The following is a 14170-nucleotide window of genomic DNA, read 5'->3' on the forward strand; positions in this document are numbered from 1 at the left end:
TATAAGATACCTATATGGGCAAACCCCAGACATGTAATAGAAAATATAAGTACAGAGCAAAGAATAGAGGTGATTACTTATAAAGAGCTTCTTCTTTTGGAAAGGGGCAAGTTGCAATTGAAATCTCTAGATGAATTAAAAGAAGAAGGGATAATTTTTACTTGGTTTCAGTATGGTCAGCTTCAAGCTAGATGGAGGGAGGATCAAAAAATTGGGGTTATGCAAAATGAGGAAAATTTGGTGAAACAGATTAGAGATCCAAGTCAGATGCATATTAAAAGGTTGTATAATGCATTATTGGAAATAGACTCAGAAACTGAATTGGTTAAGGATTGTATGATTAAATGGGCACAAAACTTTCAGGAACCAGTGATGATGGAAACGTGGGAAAAGATTTGGGTCAGAAATGTTAAATTTACGCAAGCACAAAATTTGAGAGAGAATTTTTATAAAATGTTTTATAGATGGCACTTAGATCCTAAGAAATTATCATGTATGTACTCGAATTTGCAAGCAAAATGTTGGAGATGTAAATGTATTGATGCAACCTATTATCATATATGGTGGACTTGTAAGAAAATCAAGGCATTTTGGATAAAAATTTGGTGGGTGATGCAGAATATTTTGAAAAGAAGGTTGAAATTTACTCAATTGTTTCTATTGGGTATAACTACGGACTGTACAGTTTCAGAGACTAAATTGATTTTGAACTTAATATCAGCAGCTAGACTGCTGGTAGCTCAATATTGGAAGAAGGACTCTTTGCCTACTATTGAAGAGTGGATATTGAAAGTAACAAACCTAGCAGAAATGGCGAAAATCTCGGCGTACTTGAAGGACCACACGCAAAAAAGATAAGTATCAGAATGGAGAAGATGGATTGATTATATTCAAAATAAGTATCAGACAAGAAAATATCAAATAGCTTATGAATGAACGTTAGCATTAGAAGTATTTGGTTATCTGTTGTGGAGTTAAGGTTTCAGTGGGGGAGGTAGTACTTTGAGGATAAGTAGATAAATCTAGTTTATGTTTGATTAAATGAAATACCTTGTATTTTGCTCTGGGAAGTCGGGGGGAGGGGGGGATGAAGGGGGAAAGGGTGGGGGGAACGGGGGGGGAAATTTTTTGTATTTTTTTTTGTAAAACTTTTCAATTAAAAAAAAAGAAAAAGAAAAAATTTGGACTGCGCAGAGATGAATAGATCAACTTTACTGATTAAAGAGAAAGAGGATACGGAATATTTTAAGATATGGGGGAAATTTTATGATTGGATAGAAAAGAGATATAGATAAAGAATTTGATAAGCAAACAGGAGAAAGTTACTTTAAATATATGTATTTTGGGGGAAATATTGAAATAGAGAAATGGGATTTATTAAGGAAGAAATAAGAAGAGGAGGAGTAACAAAGAGAAGTTATCGAAGAAACACCAAGATGACACATGGAAAGACTGATGTATTATATATTTTTTGTCTTAAAAAGAAATAAAAAACTTTTTATAAAAAAAAATACCACACATATCTTAGCAAAGAAAAGTAGTAGTAATAAAGTGAATTATTGTGAAACAGAGCTTTAGTTTCTTTATTTTATATCCTGTCTTTCCACTTCAAAGAGTATTCAATGTAGAAAAAAACAAAGTTTTAATTGAAGATATACAGTCAGGTCCAGAAATATTGGGACAATGACACAATTCTAACATCTTTGGCTCTATACACCACCACAGTGGAGTTGGAATGAAAGAAACACAATGTGCGTTAACTGCAGACTGTCAGCTTTAATTTGAGGGTATGTACATCCAACTCAGGTGAACGGTGTAGGACTTACAGCAGTTTGTATATGTGCCTCCCACTTGTTAAGGGACCAAAAGTAATGGGACAATAGGCTTCTCAGCTGTTCCATGGCCAGGTGTATGATATTCCCTCGTTACCCCAATTACAATGTGCAGATAAAAGGCCCAGAGTTCATTTCAAGTGTGCTATTTGCATTTGGAATCTGTTGCTGTCAACTCTCAAGATGAGATCCAAAGAGCTGTCACTATCAGTGAAGCAAGCCATCATTAGGCTGAAGAAACAAAACAAACCCATCAGAGAGATAGCAAGAACATTAGGCATGGCCAAAACAACTGTTTGAAACATTCTCAAAAAGAAGGAATGCACTGGTGAGCTCAGCAACACCAAAAGACCCGGGAGACCATGGAAAACAAGTGTGGTGGATGACCGAAGAATTCTTTCCCTGGTGAAGAAAACACCCTTCACAACAGTTGACCAGATCAAGAACACTCTCCAGGAGGTAGGTGTATGTGTGTCGAAGTCAACAATCAAGAGAAGACTTCACCAGAGTGAATACAGAGGGTTCACCACAAGATGTAAACCATTGGTGAGCCTCAAAAACAGGAAGGCCAGATTAGAGTTTGCCAAACAACATCTAACAAAGCCTTCACAGTTCTGGAACAAGATCCTATGGACAGATGAGACCAAGATCAACTTGTACTAGAGTGATGGGAAGAGAAAAGTATGGAGAAGGAAAGGAACTGCTCATGATCCTAAGCATACCACCTCATCAGTGAAGCATGGTGGTGGTAGTGTCATGGCGTGGGCATGTATGGCTGCCAATGGAACTGGTTCTCTTGTATTTATTGATGATGTGACTGCTGACAAAAGCAGCAGGATGAATTCTGAAGTGTTTCGGGCAATATTATCAGCTCACATTCAGCCAAATGCTGCAGAACTCATTGGACAGCACTTCACAGTGCAGATGGACAATGACCCAAAGCATACTGCAAAAGCAACCAAAGAGTTTTTGAACGGACAGAAGTGAAATGTTATGCAATGGCCAAGTCAATCACCTGACCTGAATCCCATTGAGCATGCATTTCACTTGCTGAAGACAAAACCGAAGGGAAAATGCCCCAAGAACAAGCAGGAACTGAAGACAGTTGCAGTAGAGGCCTGGCAGAGCATCACCAGGGATGAAACCCAGCGTCTGGTGATGTCTATGCGTTCCAGACTTCAGGCTGTGATTGACTGCAAAGGATTTGCAACCAAGTATTAAGAAGGGAAAGTTTGATTTATGATTAGTATTCTGTCCCATTACTTTTGGCTCCTTAACAAGTGGGAGGCACATATGCAAACTGCTGTAAGTCCTATACCGTTCACCTGAGTTGGATGTACATACCCTCAAATTAAAGCTGAAGGTCTGCAGTTAACGCACATTGTGTCTGTTTCATTCCAACTCCATTGTGGTGGTATATAGAGCCAAAGATGTTAGAATTGTGTCGATGTCCCAATATTTCTGGACCTGACTGTACATATCTACAGATACATACATAGATACATAGACACACACACACACACACGTTTCCTCAAAAATAAGACCCTTGTATCTTTTTGAACCCGAAATAAGTGCTTGGCCTTATTTTCGAGGCCATGGAGCAAGACAGGGCTTCTCTTGCCATCTTACTATTTTGGGGCACATGGAGCAAGACAGGGCTTCTCTTGCCATCTTACCTGATTTCCAGCTCTTGTCTCCCTAACCAGAGGAAATGATGGGGACCGCCTGCGCATGTATTTAAATAGTTTTGGGAAGGGCCTATTTTCGGGGAGAGGTTATTTTAACACATGCGCTCAAAAGCCCAATTGGGCTTATTATCCAGGGAGGTCTTATTTGCAGGTAAACGGGATATATATTTTATATACACACACAGAGAGAGACATATATACTAGCTGGATACCCGTGCTCCACTATGAAACTATGTGATCAGGCTTGATAAATTGACACTTACAGCTTGAAAATTAATGAATAGTTATGATCGGCCTCTCCTCTCCCCTCGTGTCCCTCAGACTTGCCCCACAGAAGCCTCTCCTCTCCTATCCCCCTTCTCTGGGCTGGCCACAATGATCCTCTCCTCTCCCCTCCTCTCCCTCAGGCTTGCCCCACAGAAGCCTCTCCTATCTTATCCCCTTCTCTCCCTCAGGCTGGCCCCATTGGTCCTCTCCTAGCCCCTTCTCTCCCTCATGCTTGCCCCACAGAGGCCTCTCCTATCTTTTCCCCTTCTCTCCCTTTCAGGTGGGGAGTAGAATATCTAAACTCCCAGCCTGCAGGCCAGATGAGTCACACACTGGCCATGCCCACGTGACAGAGTTCTTTTTAGGTGGAGAGGGGGAGTAGAACGTCTAATTGCTTAGCATCTGAGTGTGTTAATAATAATATAAGAAATACTAATGATCGGATGGTCATTTCGAAAAATCCTTTCTTAGCGAGCACCTAGAAGCCAAGCGGAACATACGTGCCAAATTTCAAGTTTGTAGGCTTTACAGTTCTGGAGATAGGCAAATATTACTTCAATTATATAATGTGGAAAACCAACTAAATTAATACCATGACATAAAAACAGAATTTCACTGAGCATCAGGAGTTCTATGGCCATAATTTCCAAATAACGAATCTCCTGGTACAGTGTTGGCGAACCTTTTCGGCACCAAGTGCTGAAACAGGAGCGCGCAGGCGCATGAGCACCAGATACCGGAAGAGCAGGTACATGCGTGCGCGAAGACCAGCTGGCCGGCGCAGATGAGGGCACCAGAATCTGGACAAACAACGGGCGACGGCTGGCATGCCCGGAGAGATGGTTCTATGTGCCACTTCCAGCAAGCGTGCCATAGGTTCGCCATCACGGTCCTAGTTCATGTCACCAGCACTTTTAGAAAAAAGAAAAAGCACCACTATGTTTGATTGTAAATTTGACAAAGTTTTCTTCTAAAGAGGTGAATTTATAATGCTGTTACCTGAGTGACTTCAGTAACAAGTGCTCCTGCACCAGTGTAATAAAATGGGTAAAGAATAGCAGGTAGAAAGAAGAGAAATACAAGACCCACAACACCAAGCACAAAGTTATGCCAGACACCTGCAAAACCAGAAAAAGAAAGCATTTAATGTCTACCCATGCAAGAATAAGCTAAACAGAATTTTAACATGTAGAACTATTTTTTATTTTACAATAGCAACTTAATCTTAATCTCATAAATTCTGCTTCAGAAGTAAAGATAATATTAAGATTTTGAAAATGAAGTATTTAAATGTAACTGAACTGTACCAGTGAATGCTCCAAGATAATGGTTAACAGAAGTCTTGATTTAAAAAATGCATAGGATAGTCATATAAACATGACTGGGGACCACTCTGACCTTCAGCACAAAGGACAAGCACAGCTATGGCAATAAAAATGAATATCTTGAGAGGTTTTCCAGATGAATATGAAATAAAACAATCAGAGTAGCCCATGGCAGTTGTGTACCATTATAGCCAAGAATATGAACTGGAAAAGTCAGTTCACAGCTGGAACTACTCGTTTTATATTAGAACACAAATGGAATTTGAAAATAAAATAAAGCTAGTCAAAGATTGCTGTTAAGTGAAATAAGTATTTTAAGTATACAAAATGCTCTCAGCATTCAAAACTTGCTAAATTTAAAGAGAAACACAATAGGAAAATTCATTACACATGGTTGTCATTTTGGTCAAGAAAAAAAAAAAAAAAACCCTGCCAAGCAAGTATGACTCCCATGGTCTTCGTATACACATCTATGTGGACAGTATAGAATTGGTTGACTGTTGCCTTCTTATAGGAAGTTTCTTGACTTCCTAGTTTAACTTACAGCCCTGGGATAGCCTACTAATCTCCCATCCAAATACCAATCAGTACTGACTCCTGAACCCTTGCCAAGGTATACGGTTTCTTTAGCTCTTTTTCAATCTTTTTTGCTATGTAGTTTATGTAGTTTTACTATTTTGTACATTGTTCACAATGTACACAATATACACAATGTTCACAAATCCCATTTCTTGGAATTTCCCCAAATCTCTCAGTTGTTCTGAAGAATATAGAACAAGCTACTTGTTTATAATTATGCAACTAAGAATATATTTACTTTTTATTACTGGCTTACTTTTTAATGAAAATCTTACTCACAGAGCACTTTAATCGCATCTGTCTTAAGCTAAACTGGTGCATAATTTCAACCAGAATACTAATTCTCTTCATTCAGAAATATTTATAATGGCTAAATTAAATGACTATTTGAAGTGTTTAATTTCCCATTTGAAGTCATCCCAACGTTATTAAAAGTCAACCTCAATTAGCAGATTGAGATTGTGATCTACAATGGTTCCTTTTTTTTTTCTAACCAATTTCTGCTAATCTCTTCTACTGCCAAGACATGAACAAATGCCAAGAAACAATGACCTAAACACTATTCATATATATAACAAATTGCCAGTAATATATGAAAATTGTACAATTCCATAACTGACTGTTAATATTTAATATTATATCAAAAGTATTATTAAAAATCATTAGAAGCACAGGAAAGAAGACATAGCCCAATCCAAGACATACGTATCCAAGAAACTCGGGGATTTCTTTCTTAATATCAACAGAAAATTGGAAGGAAATTAGGGACACCTGGGCTCTTTCCATTTTCTCATTTTGAACAATATATATATAGATTTATATTACAGCAGCAAAATATGGTATATATAAATCCTGCAATCTGTAATAGGAATCAATCACAGGTTGAATATGAAGAGAACAAAACAGCTGTCATGGTAATCAAATGCATGATATATATTTGGGGCTTAATCAGAAATAAATTAAAATTCTATTTTAATTTCATGAGAACTTGACACCTTGAAAAAGTAAATAATATATCATTAAAAAAAAGAAATTACCAAGAGAAACTAATTTATCCAAAATATCTGAATAACAGTAATATACACAGCTCAAGCATTTTTTATGTTTCTGTTTGGCCTTAGCAGACTCAATACTTCAATAGCTTTGAACGTATTGGAGAATGTTTTTACAGAGGCTAGACTATTCAATGTTATCAACAAATTTTAAAAATTACAAAAATAAATTTGAATATACAAAAAATGGAAAATGAAGAATTGGAATATTCCATATTGCAAAATCATCTCTCAAGTTCTAAGAAATGTTAAGTATATTTAATATGATGCAAAAACTTGGCTAGCCCTATAGAATTTGCAGGATATGCTCAGTATGTCTAGCAATACCCATGCTTTCAGATACAATATAAAATATACTGCACTAGTAATCCCAATTAACTTACCTGCACAAAATATTCTTAGCTGCTGAATGGGAGATATTAGTTGTAAGTGAGTAGTGAATAGGTCAACAAATGCTCCAGGATACACAATAAATATAAAAATTCCAAAGCCATTAAACCGAACTTGTTCTCTAAAAAGCAATAGAAAATATTTTTTTAAGATTGAATCAAATATATGTAACCAAACAGATCAACATGCTTCACTGTATCTGCATGGAATTTTATTTTCTATGTCTACTACTATAGTTATACAGATGAATTGCCATTAACCTAAGAAGAATGTTATTTCAGAATAAAATAATAATAATAATCATAATCATATTCTGAATAGCAGTTAATGTAATTTCATTCTATGTATTGTGTGCTTTACTTCAATTATCTGACTATAATCTTTAGCACAATCTGCAGGCAGAACTATTACCCTCCAAAAAGGGGTACAGTATATAACCAACTATGGTTTGTTTAAGGATCAAAGGTGCTAGGAAAGGGGTTTTTTGATCTGTTATTCAATATCTAACCAGCACAATATAACAGATCTGTTCAATGAAAGAAAAAGAAGTAGTCTAAAGCTATGGTAGCAAACATAAAGATAATTGAAAGACAATAGTTTATAGTGAAATAGAAATTAGGAAAAAAATTCAGGTTAACTCCTTCCTTATCAGTCACTCTGTGTCAGGGGTCATCAACCTTTTGGACCTCAGGGACCACTAAATTTATAATTTTAAATCCTGTGGACCACTAATACGATCTATCTAATGACCGGTGGGTGGGCGTGGCTAGGTGGTCATGTGACTGGGTGAGCAGGCCAAGTTTATGTCACTCATGTCGAGGGGCACCTTGCCAGCCTCTACTTGCCTCTGCCCTCCCAGCCACTCCTCACCTGCTGGCCTGGGCTCCTTAGGGCCCCAACAGGAAGCAGTTGTTGGAGCTAAGCAGCCACCATGAGAAACAGTTGGCAAAACAGCTGGCTCAGTTCAAATTGGATCTGACTGAGAAGGAGGCACAGAAGCACCCCATTGAGGACTACGAGCATAGGCTTTCCAAACAAAGGGAAGACCTGCGTGAGTGCAAGGCTAGGAACCAGCACCTGGAGGCTCAGTGAGCTAAGATAGTCAGCCAGTTCCAGGCCATGATACAATCCCACTGGAACAAGGCCCTCTGGCTCTTCGCCACCAGCGGCACTTCTCCCCAGCCTTCGCCCAAAGCCCCGTATCAGGAGGCTGAAGCAGACCCCAAGTCAGAATTTCTGCCCCCCTCCGACCCACACAAAAAGACCACGAAGGGGGAGACTCTCTGCAGTAACAAAAGCATTCATTGCATGTATCTGGCCCAGGGGCTGTAGTTTGAGGATCCTTGATTTAGTGAAATATAAAAAATGCAAATAATTTTTCTGCCTACAACCAAAATTTTCTCGCGTACCACCAGTGGTCCATGCACCACCAGTTAGTGACTACTGCTCTGTGTTATCATGGAATCAAGTGAAACTGGTTTGTACTGTGGGCCCAGAAGGTAATTCTTCATCATATATGGTCTCTAAAGCAGTCGTGTTTGCTTTCCCACAAAAGAACCGGTTTTCATTCCAATGTATCTCCTAAGAGATAAAATTTTACAACATACCAGAACACTACTAACTGAACTGCTGCTACAGCATTTCACAGAAACTATATATTATGAAATGGGGCACCCTCCGACATTTGATCAAAACTAGTATTTGCACTAAGAACATAAGAACAGCCATCATTTTTAACACAAGAGTACAAACAGCAGTAGTTCAGTATGATGAATTTTGAAAGTGATCTATTAGATATACTAGAAACACAAAAGTACTAATTGACAAAGTAAGTGATACAATAATAGGTAATATGAGCAACAAGTAACTGTGAGCATAACTCTGAGAGATGGACAGTACCTAAATTTGACAAATAAAATAAATGAATAGACTATAGAAATCAGAATCAGACAAGCCCTGTGGTGGCGCAGTGGTTAGAATGCTGCAGGCTACCTCTGCTGACTGCCAGCTGCCAGCAGTTCAATTCTCACGGTTGACTCAGCCTTTCATCCTTCCAAGGTCGGTAAAATGAGGACGCAGATTGTTGGGGGTAATATGCTGACTCGGTAAGCCTCTTAGAGAGGGCTGTAAAGCCCTGTGAAGCAGTATATTTATTTATTTTATTTTATTTTATTTGTATACCGCCCTTCTCCAACAGGACTCAGGGCAGTGAACAGCCACGGTAAAACACAACATATAAAATTTAAAAGCAATTTAAAAGACATTAAATAATTTTGGCCATCAATTTAAAACAACCCAGTTAAAACCAGTTACAAATTAAAACCGCAAGGATGGGATCAAGCCAGCCCGGCTAGATGAAATAGATGTGTTTTCAGGGCCCGACGAAAAGTCCGGAGGTCTGGTATCATGCGTATCTCTGGGGGTAGGTCGTTCCAGAGGGCAGGTGCCGCCACAGAGAAGGCTCTCCCCCTGGGGGTCACCAGCCGACATTGTCTGGCCGATGGCACCCTGAGGAGGCCCTCTCTGTGCGAGCGAACTGGCCGGTGGGAGGCTATTGGTGGCAGAAGGCAGTCTCGTAGATACCCCGGTCCTAAGCCATGGAGCGCTTTAAAGGTGGTCACTAACACCTTGAAGCGCACCTGGAAGACCACAGGAAGCCAGTGTAGCTCGCGCAGGAGAGGTGTCACATGGGAGCGCCCCGTCGCTCCCATAATCCCCCGCGCGGCCGCATTCTGGACCAACTGGAGCCCCATGTAGAGAGCATTGCAGTAGTCCAGGCGGGAAGTGACGAGTGCCTGAGTGACCGTGCATAGGGAGTCCCGATCTAGAACTGGCGTATCAGGCGGACCTGATATAAGCCTAAGTGCTATTGTTATTTAGTTTTTTCTTTCAAGAAATATTTGACTTGTGGCCAAGAAAAAGAAAGAAAAAGACAAAAAAGAAAAAGTACAAAGTTATCATCCTGGCCCCAAAACTTCTCAAGCAGTAAAAGGAAATAGTGTAATAGTGTAGAGCAGTGATGGCTAACCTTTTTGCCATCGCGTGCTGGAGGGGGGGGGGTCACGCACGTGCATGCCCACACCCATAATTCTATGTGCCCTGCCCCCGGCACATGCCCATATGACCCCCCCGCTCCCCCCACTCCTGGCACGCGATGGCCTGGTAGGTCCGTTTTTCTTTCTCACCTGGCTCCAGGGCCTCTCTAGGAGTCTGGGGAGGGTGAAAATGGCCTTCTCCACCCCCCCAGAGGTCCTCCGGAGACCGAAAACGGCCCATTTAACAACTTCCAATGGGACTGGAAGTTGTTAAATGGGCCGTTTTCAGCCTCCGGAGGACTTCTGGGGGTTGGGGAAGGCAGTTTTTGCCCTCCCCAGTCTCCTAGAGAGGCCCTGGAGGCTGGGGACAGCAAAACATGCAGACACCTAGAAAAGAAGCATCACCAAATGTCCCTAACAATGTAGCATCATCAAGTGCTTGTGACAGGTAGAAAAGTACCCCAAGTCTCCCTAGGAAAAAAAAAGGTGACTGTTGATGATAGGAGATTCAATTCTCAAGAGAACAGAACCAGCTGTCTGTAGACCAGACAATCAAGAAACGTATGTTGTCTTCTTGGAGTAAAAATCAACGATGTAGCTGAGAACCTAACCAAAATAATTAAACCCGCAGATTACTACCCTTTTCTATTACTACACGTAGGGATGAATGACACTAAAATGGACTGGAAAACACTATTGATTACGAGCAGTTAGGCAAGAAAATTAAGGAGTTAGGTGAACAAGTAGTTTTTTCATCTGTACTGCCAACAAAAGGTCAACATCCAGTAAGAGGACAAGGATTCTAGAAGCGAACCACTAGCTAAAGGGTTGGTGTCGCCAAGAGAACCTTGGATTCCTGGACCATGGTGTGCACTACCTCCGCGATGGGCTTTGGCAAGGGGCTCCACTTCACAAAAACTGGAAAGAATGTTTTCAGAAAATGACTGGCTCAACTTATCAGGAGGGCTTTAAACTAAAATTGAGGGGGGATGACCAATCTTTAGAATCTCCAGGACCTAATTACAAGCAAAAACCCCTAGAAGACAAATCAAATAATGAGGTAATGAGGAATCGGAAGGAAGACAAACTCAAACACCAAATAGGAGACACAGGGAACATACCCAGAGTCAGACATAAAGATCTCATATATATACAAACGCACAAAGTTTGCAGAACAAACAGGGTGAACTTGAATTACCCTGAACATGAAGATAGATACGATAGAGTTGGAATTACAGAAACTTGGTGGGATGAAACCCATGACTGGAACATACTGATAGGATGTAAACTGTTAAAAACACCCAGATCCCCTAAAAGAGGAGGTGGATTTGCACTATATGTAAAAGACGACTGTATTGCTACAGAACTGCACAAAACCAAAGACGAAAACCTCCTAGAATGCTTATGGGTCAATATAAAAGAAAAAAAAGAATGACATTGCCATAGATGTATATACTACAGGCCACCCAACCAAGCAGAAAAAATAGATGCACTTTTTGCTAACCAATTAACAAATATATGTGCTGTGTTTTCCTGAAAATAAGACCCAGTCTTATTTTTGCGACCCAATCTTATTTTTTTTCAGCCTCAAAATAAGCACCACGTCTTATTTTGGGGGCATGTCTTATCCGCTTATCTTAGGATCACCACAGGCATGACTCCCATGCCCTGACCCCTGTTGTGCTGCTGCCCAACTTCTGCAGCTGATCGTGGCCAGATGCCACATAGCTCGTTATGCCAGTGCTGCCGCTCACGACAGGATGTGTGTCGCTTGTCATGTCAATGCCACAATTCACGGCACGAGGTTGCATGGTGTGTTGCGACATTGCGCACGTGAGCGTCAGGACCGGCATGACAAGCCTTGTAGCATTCTGCCGCAAGCGGCAGCACCGGCATGACCCACGTGGCATGCTGCCATGAGCGGCTGCAGCTGTGTCATCAGTCACATTCCCCTGCTCTTGAGTTGCCAGCACCAGTGCAATGCAGCATGTGGCGTCTAGCTGTGAGCAGCCACAAGTAGTTGCAAAAGAACTCGGGCAGTGATGTGACAGGTGTCGGGTGTGGGAGGTCTGGCTGTGGCAGTCCTAAGGTAAACAAATGCAGGGTGCATGGGGCAGCTTCATCCTCCCTCCACCCTAGCTTGATTTTTACACGTGCGCCTAGCCCCACCTCGTGCAACCAGATGATGGGCGGGGCTTAACTAAGGGCTTATTTTGGGGTAGGGCTTATATTAGGGACAAGGGTGAAAATCAGGCTTTTCAGAGTAGGTTGTATTTTTGGGAAAACACAGTAGGAAACACACTAGAAGAGTAATGGAGGACTTCAATTACCCTGACATCAACTGGAAGACTAATTCTGCACCAAGTGAGACATTGATTAAGTTCCTGACCAATCTTGCTGGCAATTTTGTTGTCCAAAAGGTAGAAGAAGGAACTAGAAGTAAAGCTATACTGGACCTAATTCTTACTAATAAATGATAGAGGCAGTTGAAACCGCAGGAACCTTGGGTGAAAGTGACCACATCATACTGGAATTCAACATAATGCAAACACAAGCATTAGAACACAATGATACCAGAGTCTTAGATTTTAAAAGAGCTGATTTTAACAAACTCAGAGAGAACTTGGGAAAGATTCCTTGGAGAAAATCATAAAGGGGAAAACAACTCAAGAAGCTTGGGAAACTCTGAAAAATATGATCATAAAAGCCCAGTCAAGCACAATTCCACTGAAAAAGAAAAACAAGAAATCCAGGAAGAAACCAGGATGGCTGCACAAAGATCTCTCTGATAAACTGAAAGGCAAAAAGGACAAGTACAAAAAATGGAAAGAGGGACATATAAATAAGGCAAAATATCAGCAGATAGCCAGAATCTGCAAAGACGAAGTCAGGAAAGCAAAGACTCAGAATGAACAAAGACTTGCAACAAAAGACAAAGATAATTTTAAAAAGTTTCTTTCAACATATTAATAACAAGAAAAAAGTCAAGGAAACAGTTAGTCCACTAAAGAGGGAAGATTGCAAGGAAGTAACAGGCAGCAGAGAGAAAGCAGAGCTGCTTAACTCATTCTTTGCATCAGTCTTCATGCAAAAAGAAACTATAGCCCAATCTACCAAAAACATAACTGTAAAAGATAGTTATGAAATAAAAGTTAAAATAAGAAAAAAAATGGTAAGAGAACACCTGTCTGATCTTGATGAATACAAATCACCGGGATGTGACACATTATATCCCAGAGTTCTAAAGGAGCTGTCAAATGTCATCTCAGAACCACTGCATCACATCTTTCAAAAATCCTAGAGCACCGGGGAACTACTAGAAAACTGGAAAAGAGCTGATGTGGTTCCCATCTTTAAAAAAGGAAAAAAAAATAGACCCAGAAAACTACAGACCAATCAGCCTAACATCAATACCCGGGAAGATACTGGAAAATGTCAAGGCTCTGACTAATGAACCCAAGCAAATCAGAACTCTGAGACTAGGACCCTTCTCAAGCATCTTCTCTATTGAGTATATCATATTGGCACAGCTTCAAAGGAAAATCAAGTTTAAATCTTTCCCACAGTTTCACTATAATTAAACTAGGAAATAACCCCAACCCCAAGTGGCATAGGTCATGTTGTCCAATTGAGTTAATTGGCGGGCTCTTCAGGCACTCCTTCTCCAACCTGTTGCCAGTAGAAATGACCTTGGTTCTCATGAGAAAGCTCTTTGTTGTGTCTAGTAATGCATTCCAACCTCCTTCCTCCCTTCCCCCTCTGTGTGGCAACTGAGAAATAGAAAGATGGCTGCTGCCAGTTTCAGTTGGAAGTTGACAGTTGGCTGTCTCCCCTAGTGCATGAGAAGTATATGGAAATGGGCTTATACTTAGGAGCATTCTAACAAATCATGCTAGGGCTTATTTTCTGCTTGGGTCTTATTTTCAGGGAAACATGGTAGCAGATTATGATCTTAAGGTTAGGTATCCTATGTACTCATAAAGGGTAGCCTAGTTCCTTTTG

At 40.5% G+C, this 14170-nt stretch overlaps 1 protein-coding gene across 1 annotated transcript in view; it reads right to left on the reverse strand.

Annotated features, from left to right (window-relative positions):
• MBTPS2 (membrane bound transcription factor peptidase, site 2) overlaps nt 1-14170 on the reverse strand; it is an 89923-nt gene that overhangs the window by 62535 nt on the left and 13218 nt on the right. Inside the window, exons 5-6 of the mRNA XM_070944025.1 lie at nt 7127-7254; nt 4787-4905 (exon numbers count right to left, since the gene is read on the reverse strand). Coding sequence (XP_070800126.1) covers nt 4787-4905; nt 7127-7254 — 247 coding nt within the window. The remainder of the gene's footprint in view (nt 1-4786; nt 4906-7126; nt 7255-14170) is intronic.

Source organism: Pituophis catenifer, unplaced genomic scaffold, assembly GCF_029215685.1.
Source record: "Pituophis catenifer annectens isolate HBS135680 unplaced genomic scaffold, rPitCat1.0.hap2 SCAF_4, whole genome shotgun sequence".
NCBI lineage: Eukaryota > Metazoa > Chordata > Lepidosauria > Squamata > Colubridae > Pituophis > Pituophis catenifer.